Consider the following 19,966-nt stretch of genomic DNA (forward strand, 5'->3'; position numbering starts at 1 on the left):
GCCTTGGGGTTATCCTTGATCCTATCCGCCAACGATTTTTCATGCCCTCTCTTATCTCTCCTAATCCCTTTCTTCAGGTCCCTTCTGGCTATCCTGTATCCCTCCACTGCTCTGTCTGAATCCTGTTTCCTCAACCTTATGTAAGCCTCCTTCTTCCTCTTTACCAGACATTCAACCTCTCTCGTCAACCAAGGTTCCCTCACACGACCATTTCTTTCCTGCCTGATAGGTACATACATATCATGGACACGTCGTATCTGCTCTTTGAAAAAGTTCCACCTTTCCACCACATCCTTCCCTGACAGCCTATGCTCCCAACGTATGCTCCTCAAATCCTGCCTTACAGCATCGTAGTTTCCCTTCCCCCAATTATAAAATCTACCTTGTTGTGCGCACCTATCTCTCTCCATAACCAAGGTGAAAGTCACAGAATTGTGGTCACCATCACCAAAATGTTCACCCACTAACAAGCCCACCACTTGTCCCGGTTCATTACCGAGTACCAAATCCAATATGGCCTCCCCTCTGGTTGGACAATCTACATACTGCGTTAGAAAAGCTTTCTGGACACACTGCACAAACACCGCCCCATCCAATCTACTTGATCTAAAGAGCTTCCAATCAATATTTGGGAAGTTGAAGTCGCCCATGACTACGACCCTGTGGCTTCTGCACCTTTCCAAAATCTGTTTCCCAATCTGTTTCTCCACATCTCTGCTGCTATTGGGGGGCCTATAATAAACACCCAACAAGGTGACTGCACCTTTCCTATTTCTGACTTCAGCCCATACTACCTCCAGAGGCAGATCCCCCTCAAACTTCCTTTCTGCAGCCGTTATACCATTTCTAATTAGCAATACCACCCCCCCCCCTCCTTTTTTCCCACCCTCCCTAATCTTACTGAAACACCTGTAACCAGGAACCTCCAACAGCCATTCCTGTCCCTCATCTATCCACGTTTCCGTGATGGCCACAACATCGTAGTCCCAGGTACCGATCCACGCCTTAAGTTCACCCACCTTATTTCTGATACTCCTTATTTCTGATACTACTTGAGCCCATCTCTGTGTCCGCAAGTAGTCCCTGTCAGTGCTACCTTCTCCACAGCCTCCCTACAGTCTTGGGCATCCTGACACACAGCTAGCTTACTTGCTGGACTACAAGTCCGGATCCCCCTGCCAAATTAGTTTAAACCCCCCCGAAGAGTGCTAGCAAACCTACCCCCCAGGATATTGGTGCCCTTCTGGTTCAGGTGCAACCCGTCCTGTTTGTACAGGTCCCACCTTCCCCAGAATGCAGTCCAATTGTCCAAATATCTGAAGCCCTCCCTCCTACACCAGCCTTGCAGCCACGTGTTCAACTGCACTCTCTCCCTATTCTTTGCCTCACTGTCACGTGGCACCGGCAACAACCCAGAGATGACGACTCTGTCTGTCCTAGCTTTTAGCTTCCAGCCTAACTCCTTGAGCTCTTGAATGACCTCCCCACCCCTCTTCCTACCTATGTCGTTGGTGCCAATGTGTACCACGACTTCTGGCTGCACACCCTCCCCCTTAAGGATTCTGAAGACACGGTCTGAGACGTCTCGGACCCTAGCACCCGGGAGGCAACAAACCATCCGTGAGTCTCGCCCATGTCCACAGAACCGCCTGTCCGTCCCTCTAACTAGAGAGTCCCCTATAACTAGCGCTCTCCTCCTCTCCCCCTTTCCCTTCTGAGTCTCAGAGCCACAGACCCCTTCACTGCAGCTTACACCTGCAACGCTGTCCCCCCCAACAGTTTCCAAAGCTGTATACTTATTTTTTAGGGGAACGACCACAGGGGAACCCTGCACTGCCTGCTTCTTCCCCTTCCCACCTCTAACTGTTACCCAGCTACCTCTGTTCTCCGGCGTAACTATGTCCCTGTAGCTTCTATCAATCACCCTCTCAGCCTCTCGAATAATCCTCAGTTCATCCAACTCCAGTTCCAGTTCCCTAACTCGTTCGGTGAGGATCAGGATCTGCCTGCATTTCCTGCAGACGAAGTCGGCAAGAGTATCGGTGGTCACCCCTACCTCAAACATCCTGCAGGAGGAACATTCCACCGCCTGCGCTGCCATGACTGTACACTTTCTCCAAAAACAAGAACACTGAGTCAATAACACTGAGTCACTTACCTGTGGACTTTAAAGTTAGGTTAGAGGAGGAGGGTGGGAGGGAGGCCCTACGGAAGTAGGACCTGGGGTCTAGAACACACCCACTCAAATACTAATCACTTACCTTCCCGCCCAGCTATGCGCTCCAACCTCACTTCCGCTGCTCCCACTCAAATGACCGTTGGTGATTAAAGGGTGAGTATTTATACTCACAGTTCTCCTTCCCGGCTGCCCCTCTGTTTGCCGTCACTTCCTCTGCTGCTCCCGCTCTTTTTGTGAAGAGAGAAAAAAAAAACACCGCTGCCCGCTACAGGTAAGTAATTTTGAAACAAACTGTCTTACCTTAGCTGATCTTGCTACATTTATACATACTCTGTTTTCCATAAGCCAGCTGATCATGCTAAAATGTTTTATCCATGTTACCCCCATACCATGGGCTCTGACTTTGCGTAATAACCTTTTGTGTGGAACCTTGCCAATTACATCTGCTGGCTCCTTTTTCCACAATGGATGTTATTTCTTCAAAGAATTCCAAAAATTGGTTAGGCGCAATTTTCCTTTCACAAAACTATGCTGTTTCTTCCCAATTACCTTGAGGTATTCCAAGTACCCAGCCACAGCTTCCTTGATTGATTATTCCAATTCTCCATGACAGACATCAAGCTAACTGTCCCATAGTTTCCTGTATTCTGCCTCCTTCCCTGCTTGAATAAAGATGTTATATTTGCTACTTTCCAGTTATCTGGTGGTTCCATTCCAGATTCAAGCATTTATTTTGGAAAATTAACACCACTTCATCTGTTACATCATTAGCCACTTCTTTCACTCTAAAATGAAGTCCACCAGGACCCACGACTTGTCAGCCTGCAACTCCAACAACTTTCTCAGTACAGCTTCCCTGCTGATTAGACCACTGGTGATAAAAATCCCTGCTGGTAAAAGCCTGGTTAGACCACACTTGGAATATTTTGTCCAGTTCTGGTCGCCTCTTTACAGGAAGGATGTAGATGCTTTAGAGACGGCGCAGAGGAGATTTACCAGGATTTTGCCTGGATTGGAGGGCTTGGCTTATGAAGAGAGGTTGAGCGAGTACGGGCTTTTCACACTGGAGAGAAAAAGGAAGAGAGATGACTTGGTAGAGGTGTATAACATAGTGAGAGGCATAGATAGTGTAGACAGCCAGAAACCTTTCCCCAGGGCAGAAATGGCTGTCATGAGGGGTCATAATTTTAAAGTGATTGGAGGAAGGTATGGGGGAGATGTCAGAGGTAGGTTCTTTACGCAAAGAGTAGTGGGTGCGTGGAATGCACTGCCAGCAGTGGTAATAGAGTCAGAGAGATTAGGGACACTTAAGTGACTACTGGACAAGCACATGGATGGACGTAAATTGAGAGGTGTGTAGATTAGGTTGAGCTTAGATTAAGATAAATGCTTGGCACAACATCATGGGCCAGAGGGCCTGTACTGTGCTGTACTATTCTATGTTCTATGATTGTAATTTCATCAAGTTCTGCTCACTCCTCCATATCCTGATTTATAACTATCACTAATCATTGTGTCTTCTAAAGTAAATACAGAAGCAAAATACTTGTTCATTAAATTCCCCATTTCCTTTCTATTTCCTATTAACTCCTTATTCCAACTCTAGAGGACTAAAACTAATTTACTTACTCTTCCTTTCGAAATGCCTGTAGAGACTCTTGCTATCTGTTTTTACATTTCTAGTTAGCTTCCTGTTGTACTCTATTTCTCCTGATTAATATTTTAATCATTCTGTGCTGTTCATTATTTTCTGTCCAATCATCTGACCAGCCACTCACCTTCGTGGAATCTTTTGCTTAAGTTTGATGTTTGCTCTTTTTTTTAGTTAGCCAAAGATGATGGGTCTTCCCTGAGAATGTTTCTTTATTCTGAAATATCCCCTTAAATATCTGCCACTTTTTTATTTTAATTGATCTATTTCCTATCCTTATATCCCTGTTCACTTCAGCTAGCCCAGTTTTCATGTCCATATAATTGCCCTTATTTAAATTTCAAATACTACTCTTGAATAACATAGTCCTCTTCCCCATCAAATCGAATTTCCCATTTAATCATGTTTTGCTTGCTGCTACCTAAGGATGTCTTTAGTTTGAGGTTGATAATTAATCCTGTCACATTGTGCAATAACAAGTATAGTATGAACTACTTTCTGGTTAGTTCCAAAATGTGCTACTACAAAAAATTATCTTTAAAGCATTCTGTGAACTCCTGGCAGGCTATCATTACTAATCTGATTTTTCCAGTGTGTATGAAAATTAAATCAACCATGATTATTGCTGTACCTTTATCACAAGCATCCAATTCTTTTAAATGTATTTTGTCCTGCAGTGTAGTTACTGTCAGGGAACCTGTCGACCACTTTTACTAGAGACTTACAGTCATAGAGTTGAAGTTATACAGCATGGAAACAGACCCCTTTGGTCCAACTCGTCCATGCCAACCAGATATCCTAAGCTGATCTAGTCCCATTTGCCAGCATTTGCCCTGTATCTCTTTAAACTCCTCCTATTCATGTGCCCATCTAGATGCCTTTTAAATGTTGTACCCACCACCTGTGGCAACCCATTCCATACACATATCATCCTCTGTGTGGAAAGGTTGTTCCTCAGGTCTCTTTTAAATTTTTCCTCTCTCACCTTAATCCTCTGCCCTTTAGTTTTGGTCTCCCACATCCTGGGGAGTGATCTTGGCTATTCATCCTACTCATGCCCCTCATGATTTTATAAACTAAGGTCTCTAAGGTCACCTCTCAGCCTCCAACACTCCAGGGGAAAAACACCCAACCTGTTTGGCCTCTCCTTTTACCTCAAAACCTTCAACCCAGCAACATCATGCAGATCTTTTCTGAACCCTTTTAAATTTAACAACGTCTTTCCAAAGCAAGGACACCAGAATTGAATGTATATTCTAAAAGTAGCCTCACCAATGGCCTGTACAGCCACAACATGACATCCCAACTCGTATACTCAATATTATGACCAATGAAGACAAGTGTGCCAAACTCCTCCTTCATCACCCTGTCTACCTGTGACTCCACTTTCAAGGAGTATGCACCTGTACCCCTAAGTCTGTTTGTTCAGCAACACTCCTCAGGGCCCTATCATTACGTGTATAAGTCTTGCTCTGATTTGCCTTACTAAAATGCAATACCTCATATTTATCTGAATTAAACTCCATCTGCCATTCTTTGGCCATTTGGCCCATCTGATCAGAATCCAGTTGTACTCCGAGATGACATTCTTCACCATCCACTACACTACCAGTTTTGGTGACATTCAAACTTACTCACTATTCATATCCAAATAATTTATGTAAGTGACGAAAAGCAGTTGACCCAGCACCGCTCCTTGTGGGACACCGCTGGTCACAGGCCTCCAACCCTGTACCACCATCCTCTGTCTCCCATCTTCAAGCGAATCTTGGTGCAATTGGCTAGCTCCCCATGGATTCCATGTGATCTAACCCTACTAATCAGTCTACCATGCAGAACCTTGTCAAAAGCTGAAATCCGTATAGACAGTGTCTACTACTCTGCCTTCATCGATCTTCTTGGTCACCTCTTCAAAAAATTCAATCAAGTTAGATACGATTTCCCGCACACAAAACCATTTTGACTATCCCTAATCAGCTCTTGCCTTTCCAAATGCATGTAGATCCTGTCCCTCACAATCCCCTCCAACATTGACGTCAGACTCACCCCTCTGTAGATCCCTGGCTTCTTATCCCTATTACTTCTCGTCTCCACTCAAACTGACTCAACATCCTGATTTCTGTCTTCCACCTTTCTTATATTCCCCACTTACATCCCTAACTGTGTCTTGTGTGTGCCTCTCAGCAGAGTGGACCCATTTTCTCCTTTGCATACTTTCATTCACACCCATTTTACATCTCTTTTTTTTTTCTTTACCACTAAAGTCTGTTCCTCCTTCTCTGTCAACAGCATAAAACACACCACTTTCCAGCCTCTTTCAGTTCCCTTTGCAAATTGCAATGTGAAGTCCAGCAGCAATCAGAAAAAGTGAAGCAAATTAGTATTGGGAGAGAGAACCAAAATAGAGCCTTCCCCAGTACAACCAATCTATGTTTAGAACTGCAAGTAACATAGGGAACATTAAAACAAAAGAAACCTACTCTTTGTCACCTAAACAATTTTTACAAATAAGTTGTTGTTAAAACAATTTATTGAGCGCTTTTAACATAACAAAGGCACTGCTGAATGATGTTATGAACCATAACTTAACAGGAAGCCACAGGTAACTAGTCAGTAAAAGTTTTTTTTTGAGCAACATAAAGAGGGAGAGAGATTTAAAGGTAATTGGAAGATTAGATCTAGAACTCAGGGTTAAAGTAGCTGGGAAGCATAGCCACCAATGGAGGAATGATTAAAATCAATGGTCAGAATTAGAGGTGCACAAAGATCTCTTTGAAATTTGAAATTTTAGCAAGCTTATTTTAACCAGTGAGATCTTGTGCTTGTTTGTGTCCAAATTTAATGCTAATGTTATTGTAAAATTTGAAACCACCTTAAAAATGGTGATTAAATATTTAAGTGAAAGTATGGTCCTATTATTTAGGCATTAAATCATGTTTCTTAATATTGGATAGATAGCAAATTGGCATGAACTCTCATGGACTATTTTACAAGTTCAGATAGTTGAATGCAAAAACCATTTTGTAAGACATGGCTTCAGGAAATTTGCAATTACATTTTTTTACCTCATAAGCTTTAGAACTATATCTAAAGGACATTTTCTAAAATTAGATTATTGTTACTTTCTTCCAGGTACTTACCCCAAAAATGCTTACTGTATAGTCGTTAGTGAGTCATACACAGAGGAAAAAAAGTATCCAGACAAGAACCCAGAGTCCAGGCTGCCTTTAAAGATGGGCACTGTTACTCCTGCTCCTTCATTCATGTCCAGGACATCAGCTAAGGACATCAGTGCAGTTCAACACCTGCGTGGTAAAGAAATGGTGCCCTTTGAATTTCATCAGCCAAAGGTTTGGAGAACAATGTGTTTTGTAAATCAGGATGTACAGTATTTTTGTAAAGAACATTTTCAACTTGAAAGTGCATTTAATGGCAAGGTTGCACAGCTCCCAATGGAGTAGTGATAAAGCCAGCTAGCAGAAGTTAGTAGTATTCTGTACTGCGCAGTTACTATGCTCCAGTCGGAACTAAAATCCATACAAACGCATTCTTTGCAGCAATCAACAGGGAGGCTTTATTCTGAACTTGTGCACTATGTAAGAACTCGAAATAATCTAAACAAACCTGTGAGCACAAGCTAAACATTCACCAGTATCATATGACTCACTTCTTCAGGACACACAGTCCAACATAACATATGCCACCTAAAATGCATATACCACTCTTCTGTGAAATAAACAACCATAATATTACACCCTTCTAAACATGACATATATGTGCAAGCAGCAAAACTATTTACATGGGCATGATACACAGTCCCACTAGAAAAAACAATCAGAAGTACCATCTAATGAGAGTCTGTTAAGTGGGTGTCTGTTTTCTGCTGGCTGTTTTCTTACTTCTGGTGTGGGATTCACCTTGGGAAAACTGGGAACTTCACATAAAGGGGATTCGTCTCGAGGAGCATGCAGACAGACTCAGCCACATGGGCAGTGTCCTCACTGTCTACGGTGGGTTGTTCTGCGATGATGTGCTGCCATCAGGAAGGAAGGCAGAGGCCCCTTCTTGAGGCCTTCAGGTGATGGGTGGTTCCAGAACATGGGGATATGCAATACCAGCTAGTTAGCATGCCTTCACCACATGATCTCGCCCCCCCGGTCTAGACCGTGTAGGATATGAAACCTGTCTGGGCCAGCATCATCGCAGGTACAAGTCTGTCAGTTGCATTGAATCTCCAGGCCAACATTTCGTCACCCTAATGAAAAGAGCATCTCTTGGAGTCTGTTTCTCTTCTAGGCTCTTTGATTATTCTCAACAATCTTGTGCATTTCTTCAGTTGGCAACAGGCTGAACAGAGTTCATAAGTTATTTTGAAAAGCATGTGCACTGACAAGTTCAGGTTTGTGACATGAGGTGTATTTCAGTACCTGGCCAAGAAGTTATTGACTCGATGAATTTGTGAACCCTTCCTCTTTCACATTTTCGAAGAGCGCTTTAACAATTGCACGAATATTTCCACAAAACCATTGGTTGATGGATGATCGAGCACCAAGTTAATGTGCCAAATGCAGTTACATTTCATTCAGTCAGTAAATTCCTGTGTGAGGAACTGAGCACCATTGTCGCAGATGATCTGCTCAGAGTTACCAAAACTTGCAATCATTTTGTCCAGTTTCTCAATGGTCAGGTCTGCAGAAGTGGAACTTCATTACCACCACCTCCAGACCTTTAGGATGAGCATCAACCACCACCAGCAGCAACTGATGCTCAAAGCGGGTGGACATAATCAATGCAGACATGATGTCATGGCATCTTGGGCCATTCCTTTAGTTGTAACATTGACGTTGGTAGTGCATTTTGATTTTGGCACAAGCTGGCTTTTTATTTGATTTGGGCATCCAAATTTGGCCACATAAAAAAAATCTTGATGAGCTCTTTCATCTTCATCACCCCTGGATGGCCCTAGTGATCTTGTATCATAAGTTTAGAAGGATGAATACCCTCTTCCCCACAGTAGACAGCTGTTCTCAACTGCCAACTCCCTACCTCCATGTATGGCTTCCATTCCAGGTAGTGCCTGCTGGGCCTCCCTTTTAGTACTAGATCCATTATCTGTGTTAAAATAGGGTCATTTATGAAATGTTTCTTCAATTGTCACCGTCACCAGCACATTTTCCAATTGAGAGAAGTAGAGAATCTTCAACCCATTACAGGATTTCCCTTCATGCAAGGGCAGTGGCATCCTGGACAATGCGTTGGTGTTTGCATGGCCTTCCGACTGCCTGTATTTTACATCATGCAAGTGCGGCGAGAAGAGTACCACCCCTGAAGCTGATTGGCCACCATTGAGGGAATCCCAGGGTGTATAGGGCAAAGGTAAAATATGATGGGATGATGATTTGTTAGCAGAATAATGTTGCTGGTAACATTTCTTCTCACCAAAAATGATATTGTGGGCTTCCTCCTCCAGTTGGGAATATCCTGTCTCTGCATTAGTGAGACAATGCAAAGCAAAGACAGTTGACCATTCCTCTCCATTGAATAGGTTGTACGACAGTACGGTGACACCCCACACGCTAATTGTAAGGGCAACCTAGGGTCAAAATGTCTGACCTGTGGCATGCCTGTTAGACAGCAAGATACACTCACTCACAGCCTGGGTTCCATTTCTAAGACTTTGCATAAAATATTGTGTAACAGCTTCAGAACAGTAGCCAACTTGGAACTAATTTGCCAAAATAATTCACAGGACGCAGGAAAGGTATTATTCGGGACACATTAGTAGGCCATGGAGCCTCCATTTCTTTGATGCCTTGAGAAGCCCGTTTTTGGTATTGATGTGCCCTAAGTGTTCAATCAAGTTCTTGAGGAAGTCACACATTATCTTTTACTCGTAACCTGTGTGCTTTAGGGTCTCTCCAGATTCCTCAAGTGGTCTTCCTCTGTGCAGCCAGTGATCAAGATTTCACCAATGTAACATTATACCTCTTAGTCCAAATAGGATTTGGTCCATAGACCTCTGAAATAAGGCTGCAGCTGATGTGATCCCAAAGGGGAGCCTTTTGTAGCAAAACAAGCTCTGATGAATGAATGGAGTCAGTGAGTGTTGGAACTCAGCAGCCTATCCAGTTTATGGCTAGAGAAAGTGAAGGCTGCAGATGCTGGAGATCAGAGCTGAAAATGTGTTGCTGGAAAAGCGCAGCAGGTCAGGCAGCATCCAAGGAATCTGAAGAAGGGCTTATGCCCGAAACGTCGATTCTCCTGTTCCTTGGATGCTGCCTGACCTGCGCTTTTCCAGCAACACATTTTCAGCTAAAAAAAAGATCCACCTTTGTGAACTTCATCTCTTGTGCCAGGTTGCTGAACTGATCTTATATCAAGAGCAATGGATATTTATCTGCACAGAGCACTGGATGAACAGTAGCTTTCAAGTAGATTCAGATCAATCCGTCCTGTTTTAAAACATTGATGATAGGCGTTGCCCCATCACTTGTAGTTACTGGTTCCAATATACTGATAACCACCAACCTCATTAGTTCTGCCTCTACTTCCAGACAGATGGTGGTCAGACCAGTATGTGCCATCAGACTTTTGGATTGACTGTCTGGTTTCAATTTGAGTTTAACTTGGATTCCCTTCATTTTTCCAAGGCTGCCTTCAAAGCACCTCAGTATTTATTCAAGATATCTTACCGACTTGTTTTAGCATCAGCCAATTTGTTCACAGCTCTACACCTCAATTTTAGTTTCTGTAGCCACATATTCCCAAATAAGGTTGGGTAAATCACTTTCACAATGTGGAGTGGCAACTCTGTGGCCTGGTCCTGTAGTTATACCGTAGCCGTTTCATACTCTTTCAAGGGCAGCCCCTGCTCTGTGTATGTCCTGAGGGTGATGTTGGAATACTTGAGTGGCAGATTATTCAGCTTTTCAATGTAAATTGTTTTTGGTATAAGTGAATCTGCAGCTCCTGTAACTACCGACATTTTGATGGGTTGCCCATCCAATTTAGGCACAATCCAAAATGTATGCATTTCACCATGGGGGGGCCACGACATTCAATTTAAATTCCTCATCGGGGATGTTTGATTCCAAGCAGTGTCTACATCTTCCTTGTGGCCGACAACATGGCTCTTCTTCCTTGAGTTTAACTGATTTTTCTTTGGCACGGAATTTTCCAGATAACTGTAATTCCTCCGGCAGGGCCTCGGAATGTGGTGCTCTCATTCACAGTTCTTGCACTGGACTGCACCAGTAGTCAGTTCCAGATATGCTATACCTGTGGCACCCTGCTCAGATTTCTTGTGTGGCCCCCATTTTATGTACTTGGATACTGGGCCGAGCTGTGCAACATTTCTGGTTGCCACATCCATAGACTTCTCAATGGTGTGATTTTAAGATTTAGATTTCACTCAGTTGTTGGAAATGGCCTTATTTCATTTGCCACACATCAGTGTCTCTCTTAAAGTATCATTTGAAACATTCCCAAACTCTGTGTTCAATGAGGCACTTAAAGCTCACAAAGAATTGACCCACAGATTCCTCCTCTAATTGATTCAACTTGTGAAATTTGAATCTCTCTGCAATTAGTCGGGCTTTTGAGGGAAAATCATTTTCCAAAGTATCAATTAACTCCCAGTGCATTTTGTTTTCAGATTTGTCTGACTGAACAAAGTGTCTAAGTAAACTAGAGGCTTTACTGTCTATAGTTCTGAGGAACATGTTACTACCAATTTATCTGCGATTCTATTTGCTGTAATGTAACTGAATCCAACAGTGTAGACCTTCCAGCCTTCTGATCCTTCTTCAAATGGTCCGGTGGTGCCAAATTGATCCACCATTTTGTTTTTAATTTGGATTGTGCAATCAGGTCTCGTTTACATTGAAAATCTTCATAAAATCAATATCTTCCCCTTAGGTTTGCTCCCCTAAACCTAATTGCAACAACTTTTCATTGATTTCTAACTCCTAATATGGAATTTTTCTTCCTTTCCCTGCCTCCATGCCTGAGAAATCTCAAATGGTGAACTCTGCAGTCCTGACTTTCTGGATTTCCTCCCATTTCAAATTTGAATTGTGTTGATTTTTTTCCCTTTTCTCTCTTCTTTTCCTCTCTTTAGCATGCACATGTCCTGACTGAATTTTGCTTCATCACCTGTTATTATGTGATGGTCAAGTTACTATATTCCAGTCAGAACTAAAGAACTTGTAATTTCCTGCAATCCAACGGGAGGCTTTATTCTGAAGTTGTGTACTCTGTGAAAACCCGAAACAAGTTTCAACAAGCCCATGAGCACTAGCTGAACACTCGCCAATGTCAGAGTCAAAAAGTGTGGCGCTGGAAAAGCACAATCTGTCAGGCAGCATCTAAGGTGCAGGAGAGTCAATGTTTCGAACATAAGCTCTTCATCAGAAACGTGGGGGGAGCCCACGGGGCTGAGAGATAAATGGGAGGAAGGTGGGGCTGGGGAGTGGTAACTAGGAATGCGATAGGCAGATGAAGGTGGAGTGTGATGGTGATAGGGTGGAGCAGATTGGTGGGAACAAAGACGAACAGTTCAAGAGGGCAGTGCCGAGTTGGAGGGTTAGACCTGGGATAAGATGGGGGGAGGGGAGATGAGGAAACTGGTAAAATCGACATTGATTCTGTGTGGGTCCCAAGATGGAAGATGAAGTGTTCTTCCTCCAGTTGTCCCGCACCTCTGCCCTTGAACCCCACCCCTCAAACCGCAACAAGGATAGAATCCCCCACCCGGTCTCATTTTCCACCTCACTAATCTCTGGATACAACACAACATCCTCCATTCTGCCACCTACAGTCTGATCCCACCACCGGAGATATATTTCCATCCCTACTCCTTACAGATTCCGCAGAGACCATTCCCTCCACAACTCCCTCATTGGGTCCATGCTCCCCCACCAACCCACCCTCCACTCCTGGCACCTTCCCCTGCCACCACAAAAGGTGTGAAGCCTGGGCCCCTCCTAATGCCCCCCCCCACCAATCGAAGGCCCAAAGGGATCCTTCCACATCTGGCAGAGATTTTCCTGCACCTCCACACGCGTCATGTACTGTGTCCGTTGCTCTACATTAGGGAGACAGGAAGTTAACTTGCAGAATGTTTCAGAGAACATCTCCAGGACACACGCACTAAACAACTCCACCGCGCTGTGGGCTGACCATTTCAACTCCATCTCCCACTGCACCAACGACATGCAATTTCTGGGCCTCCTCCAATGCCAAATTCTAGCCACCCAACGACTGGCGGAAGAACACCTCATCTTCCACCGTGGGACCCTCCAACCACATAGAATCAATGTCGATTTCACCAGTTCCCTGATCTCCCCTCCCTCCATGTTATCCCAGATCAAACCCTCCAACCCGGCACCACCCTCTTGAACTGTCCTACTTGTCCACCTTCCTTCCGACCTATCTACTTCACCCTCCTCTCCGACCTATCTGCTTCACCCTCCTCTCCAACCTATCACCATCACCCCCCACCTCCATTTATCACATTCCGAGCTACCGCCCCCTAGCCCCATCCCACCTCACATTTATCTCTCAGCTCCCTTGGAACCCTTCCCCCCAACCCCTCCACTATGCTGATGAAGAGCTTATGCTTGAAATGTCGACTCTCCTGCTCCTCGGATGCTGCCTGACCAGCTCTTCTTTTCCAGCACCACACCTTTTGACTCTGATCTCCAGCATCAGCAGTCCTCACTTTCTCTTCCTCACTAATGTCAAGTGACTCACTTCCCAATGGACGCTGTCCCAACATAAAACAACTATAACATTCAACAAGTAGTGCCCTGAAAATTTTAGGGGAAAGACGGATAGTCTCCAGCACTGCAGAGTTTATCACAAGCTTCCCTTGGCCCAATGCTGGGCAACTGGATTACTTGCTATACTGAAGCGATAAATCTTTTTAAATTTGTGCAACCTGTGATCCTGTGATGTATGATTTAGGAGAATACTAGGTATATGTGTACTGTGCACGTCCTCCTCATTGTTTCCCCTAACATCAATTACTGCTCTTGTTAAGAAAGAACCCAACTGTTACATTTGTGTTTATTGTTATGAGGCTTCAAGGTACACTTCTACCCTCTGGGCTCAAGAAAACAAACTTCGGCCACTGTCACTCCAGGATCACCCTCCAGTAATGAGCTCTCCATGAACCTAACCTGCAGGCTAGCCAAAATCGGCTCAGTATGAACATCTACGAAGCATCATATTTAGCTATATAAACCAAAATCTGGCAGGATCAGTTCACAGTCTTTGCCGTTAGTTGACCTCAAACAAAATTCTAAAGTGGGCTCTAACCTTGTGCTCCTTGGGCCAAGAAGTGAATGTAATCTAAATTCTTGTTGTGGATTTCTATTAAGTGAAGACTTCTGGAAAAAAAAAACCCACAGGTGAACATGGGATTTAGGGTTAGTTAGTAATATCACTGCTGTATCCTACCTTAACAAAAGGAAGGAAGGTGTGCTATGATATTATTCGAAAGCAATTAGCTTGCTAAAAATGTTTAGGTCCATGTGAGAATAGCTATTTGAACAGGATAGTATACACCTGTTTGTATCCTCCTCAGCAGACCAAAAGTAAGATAAAATCTGTCCCTCATACCATTCACAAATTAGCAATACAAAAAAGAACTTAATTTCTGTGATGATAATAAAGATTGACTTCTTTTTATTTTTCTTTACTTGGTAGATTGCTCTAAGGAACAGTAAATTCCTTCCCCAACCCCTTTCAAAAGTTGAGTTGCAGCAAAGTACGTCGGTAAATTTCAATTCAAGTTCTCATCAGATATCCTATTCAGCTGCTTTCTAGACATTGATGGTTGACCTTAAATCAACTACCTTATATGAGAGTCATTAATTCAATGATGTTAGGAAAATTAGGAAACAGGGATAGAAAGTAACGTCTAATAATCATTTAACATGCACGAGAATTCCTAGAAGCACGGCATTCCATCCAGAACTCTATCAACAAACACATCGAGTTAGACCCCATCTACTACCCCCTTAGAAAAGGAACAGGAAGTGACTTCACCACAGGAAATAATATCACCACAGGAAATGACATCACCAACCCAAAGAAACCCAAACATATAAATAGAAAGCAGAAATTTTCAGCATTGCTTTGCCTGAGGCCCACTGAAGATGTTACCTAGTAGGGTAATGAAATGTCTGGAAATGAACCTTCCAGCTCAGTGAGCAAACCTACATCCAAAACCTCAACCTGAGCTACAAATCTTCTCAAAACTCGCTAATAATCATTCCAAATAAAGTAAAATACCGTTAAAGACATCTAACACAAATAACATATTTTAAGAATTTTGTAGATTACACAACCACAGGAGCAATATGCAGTTGTGAGATTCCCGTAAATGTTACAGTCTGAAACAATTACCATCTTCTAATCATTCAGCTTGTTTTCTAGTATTACTGACATTTGCCCTTTCCAAATTTCTTTTCTATTACTGACGTATATATATATATATATATATATATATTGCCAACAGCTTGAGAGGATGGATCAGGCAGCATGGCATAGGTAAGATCAGGAATGTATTGTGACATGGTGGAGATAACTATGGTACTGTCATACCTATCTGTTAGAAAGCAAGGCAGAGACATTCTTTGTCATGTTTTGTCTGGAAAATGATTATTTTGCCACTAAACAATATACAATAATAGGAATTGATACAGTATTATTTGAATTACAATGATATCACTAACACTGTGGAAGGGCAGCGTTTGTTTGACTGGAAGACAGATGTTAAGAATGGACCTTAGGGTATTTATTAAATTGTCTCCTATTCATAGAAGCTTTTTTCATCAAAAATATATTATCACATTAACTCATGAATTGCTGACTAATGGATTTAATGGGTTTTTCTAGTACTTTACATTGCATAAAATGATGTTTAAAAATTAATTACTAATTGATGCGGTTGATGTTCCAATTTCCTGCTTCCTAGCATAAAGTAACTCAAGAACTAAATAGAAAATCAGCTAAGTGTTATTTAAACAATGAGACATGTAATTATGCAAAGATTTTCCATTTTTCTATCTGGCTTTATTATAGGAGCTAGCTCAGAGGCTGTAAAGCTGAACCCAGCATTAAACCTCAGTCACAATGAATGGGAATTGAGTGTTTGATTTAAAACCCAGGCTAGGCTCATTATCAGTATTTTAATTTATTGTATGCCTTACGCTGTAGAAAAAGTTTACTGTAAATCAATAAGTAGGAAAGGTTTAACAAGGTTTACAAGAAATGTTTCAGTGTTGGGATGATGGGATGAGTGATTAGAAGCACATTAGGAAGCAATGATTTTTGAATGTTACATGTTTAGAAAGTACTTTCAAGTTATTTACCTCAAACTGTACAATCACTTGTTGTGATGATTCCAGGAATATCAACATTGAAAAATAATGGGAAAGTAGAAAGCTAATAGCTTTCCTGTTATCCATTATGATTTCTGACTCACCATTATTGTTTCTTTAATCTTTCTTTGTGCTGCTGAAAATTCATTTGCATGGTTTTTATGACTGGTGTGTCATTTCAAACAAACCATACCTCCACAGTGGGGATGCATTATGGAGTGTAGTCTTCACTCAACCACAGCAACATGTGTCCTGATGACCTCCTTCAGAAAAACATTAGGGGTTATGAGTGGTGATAATATCACAGTCTTTTGAGCGTGATAATTGGGGAATATGAAGAAATTAATCAAAAAAAAGGTGCTACTAGTCACAGAAAAACATAATTGAAATGTGTTTCTAAATCAGTTAGCTGTGCTTTATTGGAGAACGTTGAGCAGTTTTGTATCAAATGCTTGCCACGCCCATCCCACCCCCTCTTCCTTTCTTTGTACAAGACATTGATTCAAGCGTGTCATTGTAGTTCAGTTAATATCAGCAATCCCCTATCAGTTTTAGATGGGGGAAAGAAAATTCTTTCATTAAATTAATTTCAATTGGTTAATTTCATTTTGTTCATAAGGGATAGCTGAATGTGACTGCCATTTTGCAATGTAGCAGTAACACCAACTCCTTATATATAAAGCAATTTGGAACTTTTCTAAGAGGCATACTAAAAGATGACTTAAATACTACTTTTCCTACAAAAGGAGTTATTAATTGATCCATGTCTTCACATCTAAGTGTTGAATGTGGAGATAAGTTGGTTTTCTGTGTGAAAAAGAGAAGAAAAGACAGAAGGGCTGGCATCCTGGTTATGCAAATTTCCAAGCAGCCAGTTGGAATGTGGAATTGGCCATATTCTCTGGAGCATGCTCACCAGCAGTTTATTTAATGAATAGCTGAGCCCTATTGGCCAAGAAGATAGCAAAGTCAGTGCAAGATCTAGTTAGTTGTATTCAACATTCCTAGCTGGGGAAACAGAAACCATCCAAGGTTTCTGCTTTTGATCAATATCTGACAACCCCTTTCTGGAAGTGAGCGTGCATAATTACCTTGTGAGCCAGGGTTTGGCTAAACTATGGTAGTCAGTGAATAATCTGTAGTTAATCACTGTCTATGTTAAAACATGTGTAATATTTACTTGCACAAGGTTTTAAAGAGAAATTGATGCCAATGTGGTATTATCTTTTGGAAAGAATAGGGCCTTTTGGGAGAGAACTAGAGAAAATTTGGAAAATACAGTAAAATTGACAGAGGCCATTTAGTAATCATAAACAGCAGGTAGCTGTTAAGTGGAGTAGAAACCAAAAAGGCAAAGGTGTAGTGATAGTGTTCCCACCTCTTAGCCAGGAGGCCTGGGTTCAATTTCCAATGGCTCTGGAGATGTATCATAATATTTCTGAACTGGTTCATTAAGAAAAGAAATCTTGATAGCCAGTTGGTGAAGGGAAAAAACTGCAAAAAGGCAAAGGATCATCCAGTTGATGGGTTATGATATTTCTGGAATGCTGCTAAAATTTTATTTGGGAGAATTGGATTTTACACAAGTATTTTGTATTGTTTTGCATACACTTTGAGAAACGCAGAGGTGTCAATTTTTGTTATGAAAATTAAATTCCGTGAACTTACATTGGGAGCCGTATTGAATATGGCAAATGCTATATTGTTTTACTTCTCTACCATCATTTAATTTCCTCCAGTTGCATTTTAAATGTAAGTTTTTCTGGATGTTTTTTTCCCCAGTTGAGGTGAAGGATTGCAGAGTGAGGCATAGCACAGTTGTTTATTTTGGCAGAAATGTTTTGGTTTCCTCCTTAGTTAATGACTCACTCATGAAACAGTGGTAATGTGTGACTTTGGAACTTTCAAGTTTTGAGAATGCATTTTGTTAGTAAGCCAAAAAATTGCAGAGAAAAGTAAAAATATCTTCTGTTTCTCCAGAAATGGTAAATTTCATCCTAGCTTCCTTCCTGTTGTCAGCATGAAGCACTTTGTGACAATTATATTAGGCAGTGACTGCACACTGAAGTTCATTCAAGTCCATCCCTCTGACGATCATCTTATTGCCTCAGTGTGAACCTCACCTCGCTGTAAAGTAGAGCTCTCAGTTTATTTTTAAAAATCATTTATGCCCAATTATAGCTAGTTCACTGGCTTTTTGTATTAAAATTATTCTGTTACAAAAATCCATTATAATAGGGATTGGAGTAGACCATTCAACACATTAAGCCTATGTAATTAATTTAGAGTCATAGAGTCATACAGCATGGAAACAGACCCTTTGGTCCAATCAGTCCATGCTGACCATGTTCCCAAACTAAACTAAACCCGCCTGCGCTTGGCCCACATCCCTACAAACATTTCTTATTCATGAACTCATCTAAATGTCTTTCGAACATTGCAACTGTATCTGCGCTTGGCCCATATCACTACAAACATTTCTTATTCATGAACTCATCTAAATGTCTTTCGAACATTGCAACTGTACCTGCATATACCACTTCCTCTGGAAGTTCATTCTACACACGAACTACTCTTTGTGTAAAAGAAAATTGCTCCTCATGTCTTTTTTAAATCTTTTTCCTCTCACCTTAAAAGTATGCCTCCTTGGCTTGAAATCCTCTTAGGAAAAGACACCTGCCATTCACTTTATCTATACCCCTCAATTTTATAAACCTGTATAAGGTCACCTCTCAAAAAAGTCCCAGCCTATCCAGTCTCTCCTTATAACTCAAACCCTCCATTCCCAGCAACATCTCTGTCTTCCTGATTTTGTCTTTGCACTCAGCAGAGCTGAGTTTCATCCTGGGTTTGAATCCAGAGACATGGATGACAATGTCATAACCCATTCAATACCCTAGCCCTCTAGTCTCATCATCTCTGTTTCATCCCTCACCCCCATATGTGATGGGACACCCCTTCCTCAGGCACAGCCACTTGGTCCAGCTGATGGGATGGAGTGAAGTTAGGCTGGGGTAGTGGGGAAGGAAATATTCTTAACTAATGCTGTGAGAGCAAATATTTACAACAAACTCCATTTCCAGCTATAATTAAGAGGACCTCTCCGATGTTTAATATAAATTAGCAGATGATTGACAGCTGTCAAACTAAAATATGGCAAAGAACTGCAAATGCTGGAAATCAAACAAAAACAGTGTGCTGGAGATAGCAGCAGTAGAAAGAACAACAGAGTTAACTGTTTGAGTCCAGTGACTGAGCTTCAACAAAGGGTCGTTGTACTCAAAATGTAAACTCTGTTGCTCTCGCTACAAATGCTGGCAGACCTGCTGAATTTCTCTACTATTTACTCGTTTAACTCACAAACCTTGTTTGTTTATGTGATGCGTCAGAGAAGGCAGACACATGCAATACAGATGCACAAAACTAATGCAGTTCTGTTCGCCTAGAAAGTGAAGGGGAAACAAATAAAGAAGTAAACAGTGGGCTGTGCAACACTGCAACATTTCACTTGAGTTCTTGTCCCATCAAATATTCTGACATATGATCAGTAAGGCAGGTATTTGGAGAGTGATTCTAGAGATTTCACTAAACATTTTTTATAGATATGTTTAATTAAATACAGAGTGAATATATCTTTTTTTAACTTATATGCTTTACCGCAAGCACAAATTATCTGTGTCTAGGTAAACATTTTTGATGCATCAGTGGAAAACTTAAAAGTCAATTGTATGCTAAAGGTTTATGGTA

At 41.8% G+C, this 19,966-nt stretch overlaps 1 protein-coding gene across 1 annotated transcript in view; it reads left to right on the forward strand.

Moving 5' to 3' along the window:
- The window catches only part of iqch (IQ motif containing H), a 185,690-nt gene that overhangs the window by 46,794 nt on the left and 118,930 nt on the right, over positions 1 to 19,966 (forward strand). The window contains exon 8 of the mRNA XM_043677174.2: positions 6,963 to 7,180. Coding sequence (XP_043533109.2) covers positions 6,963 to 7,180 — 218 coding nt within the window. The remainder of the gene's footprint in view (positions 1 to 6,962; positions 7,181 to 19,966) is intronic.

Source organism: Chiloscyllium plagiosum, unplaced genomic scaffold (assembly GCF_037043375.1).
Source record: "Chiloscyllium plagiosum isolate Xiang-an unplaced genomic scaffold, Cpla_swu_hap1 HiC_scaffold_39, whole genome shotgun sequence".
Taxonomy (NCBI): domain Eukaryota; kingdom Metazoa; phylum Chordata; class Chondrichthyes; order Orectolobiformes; family Hemiscylliidae; genus Chiloscyllium; species Chiloscyllium plagiosum.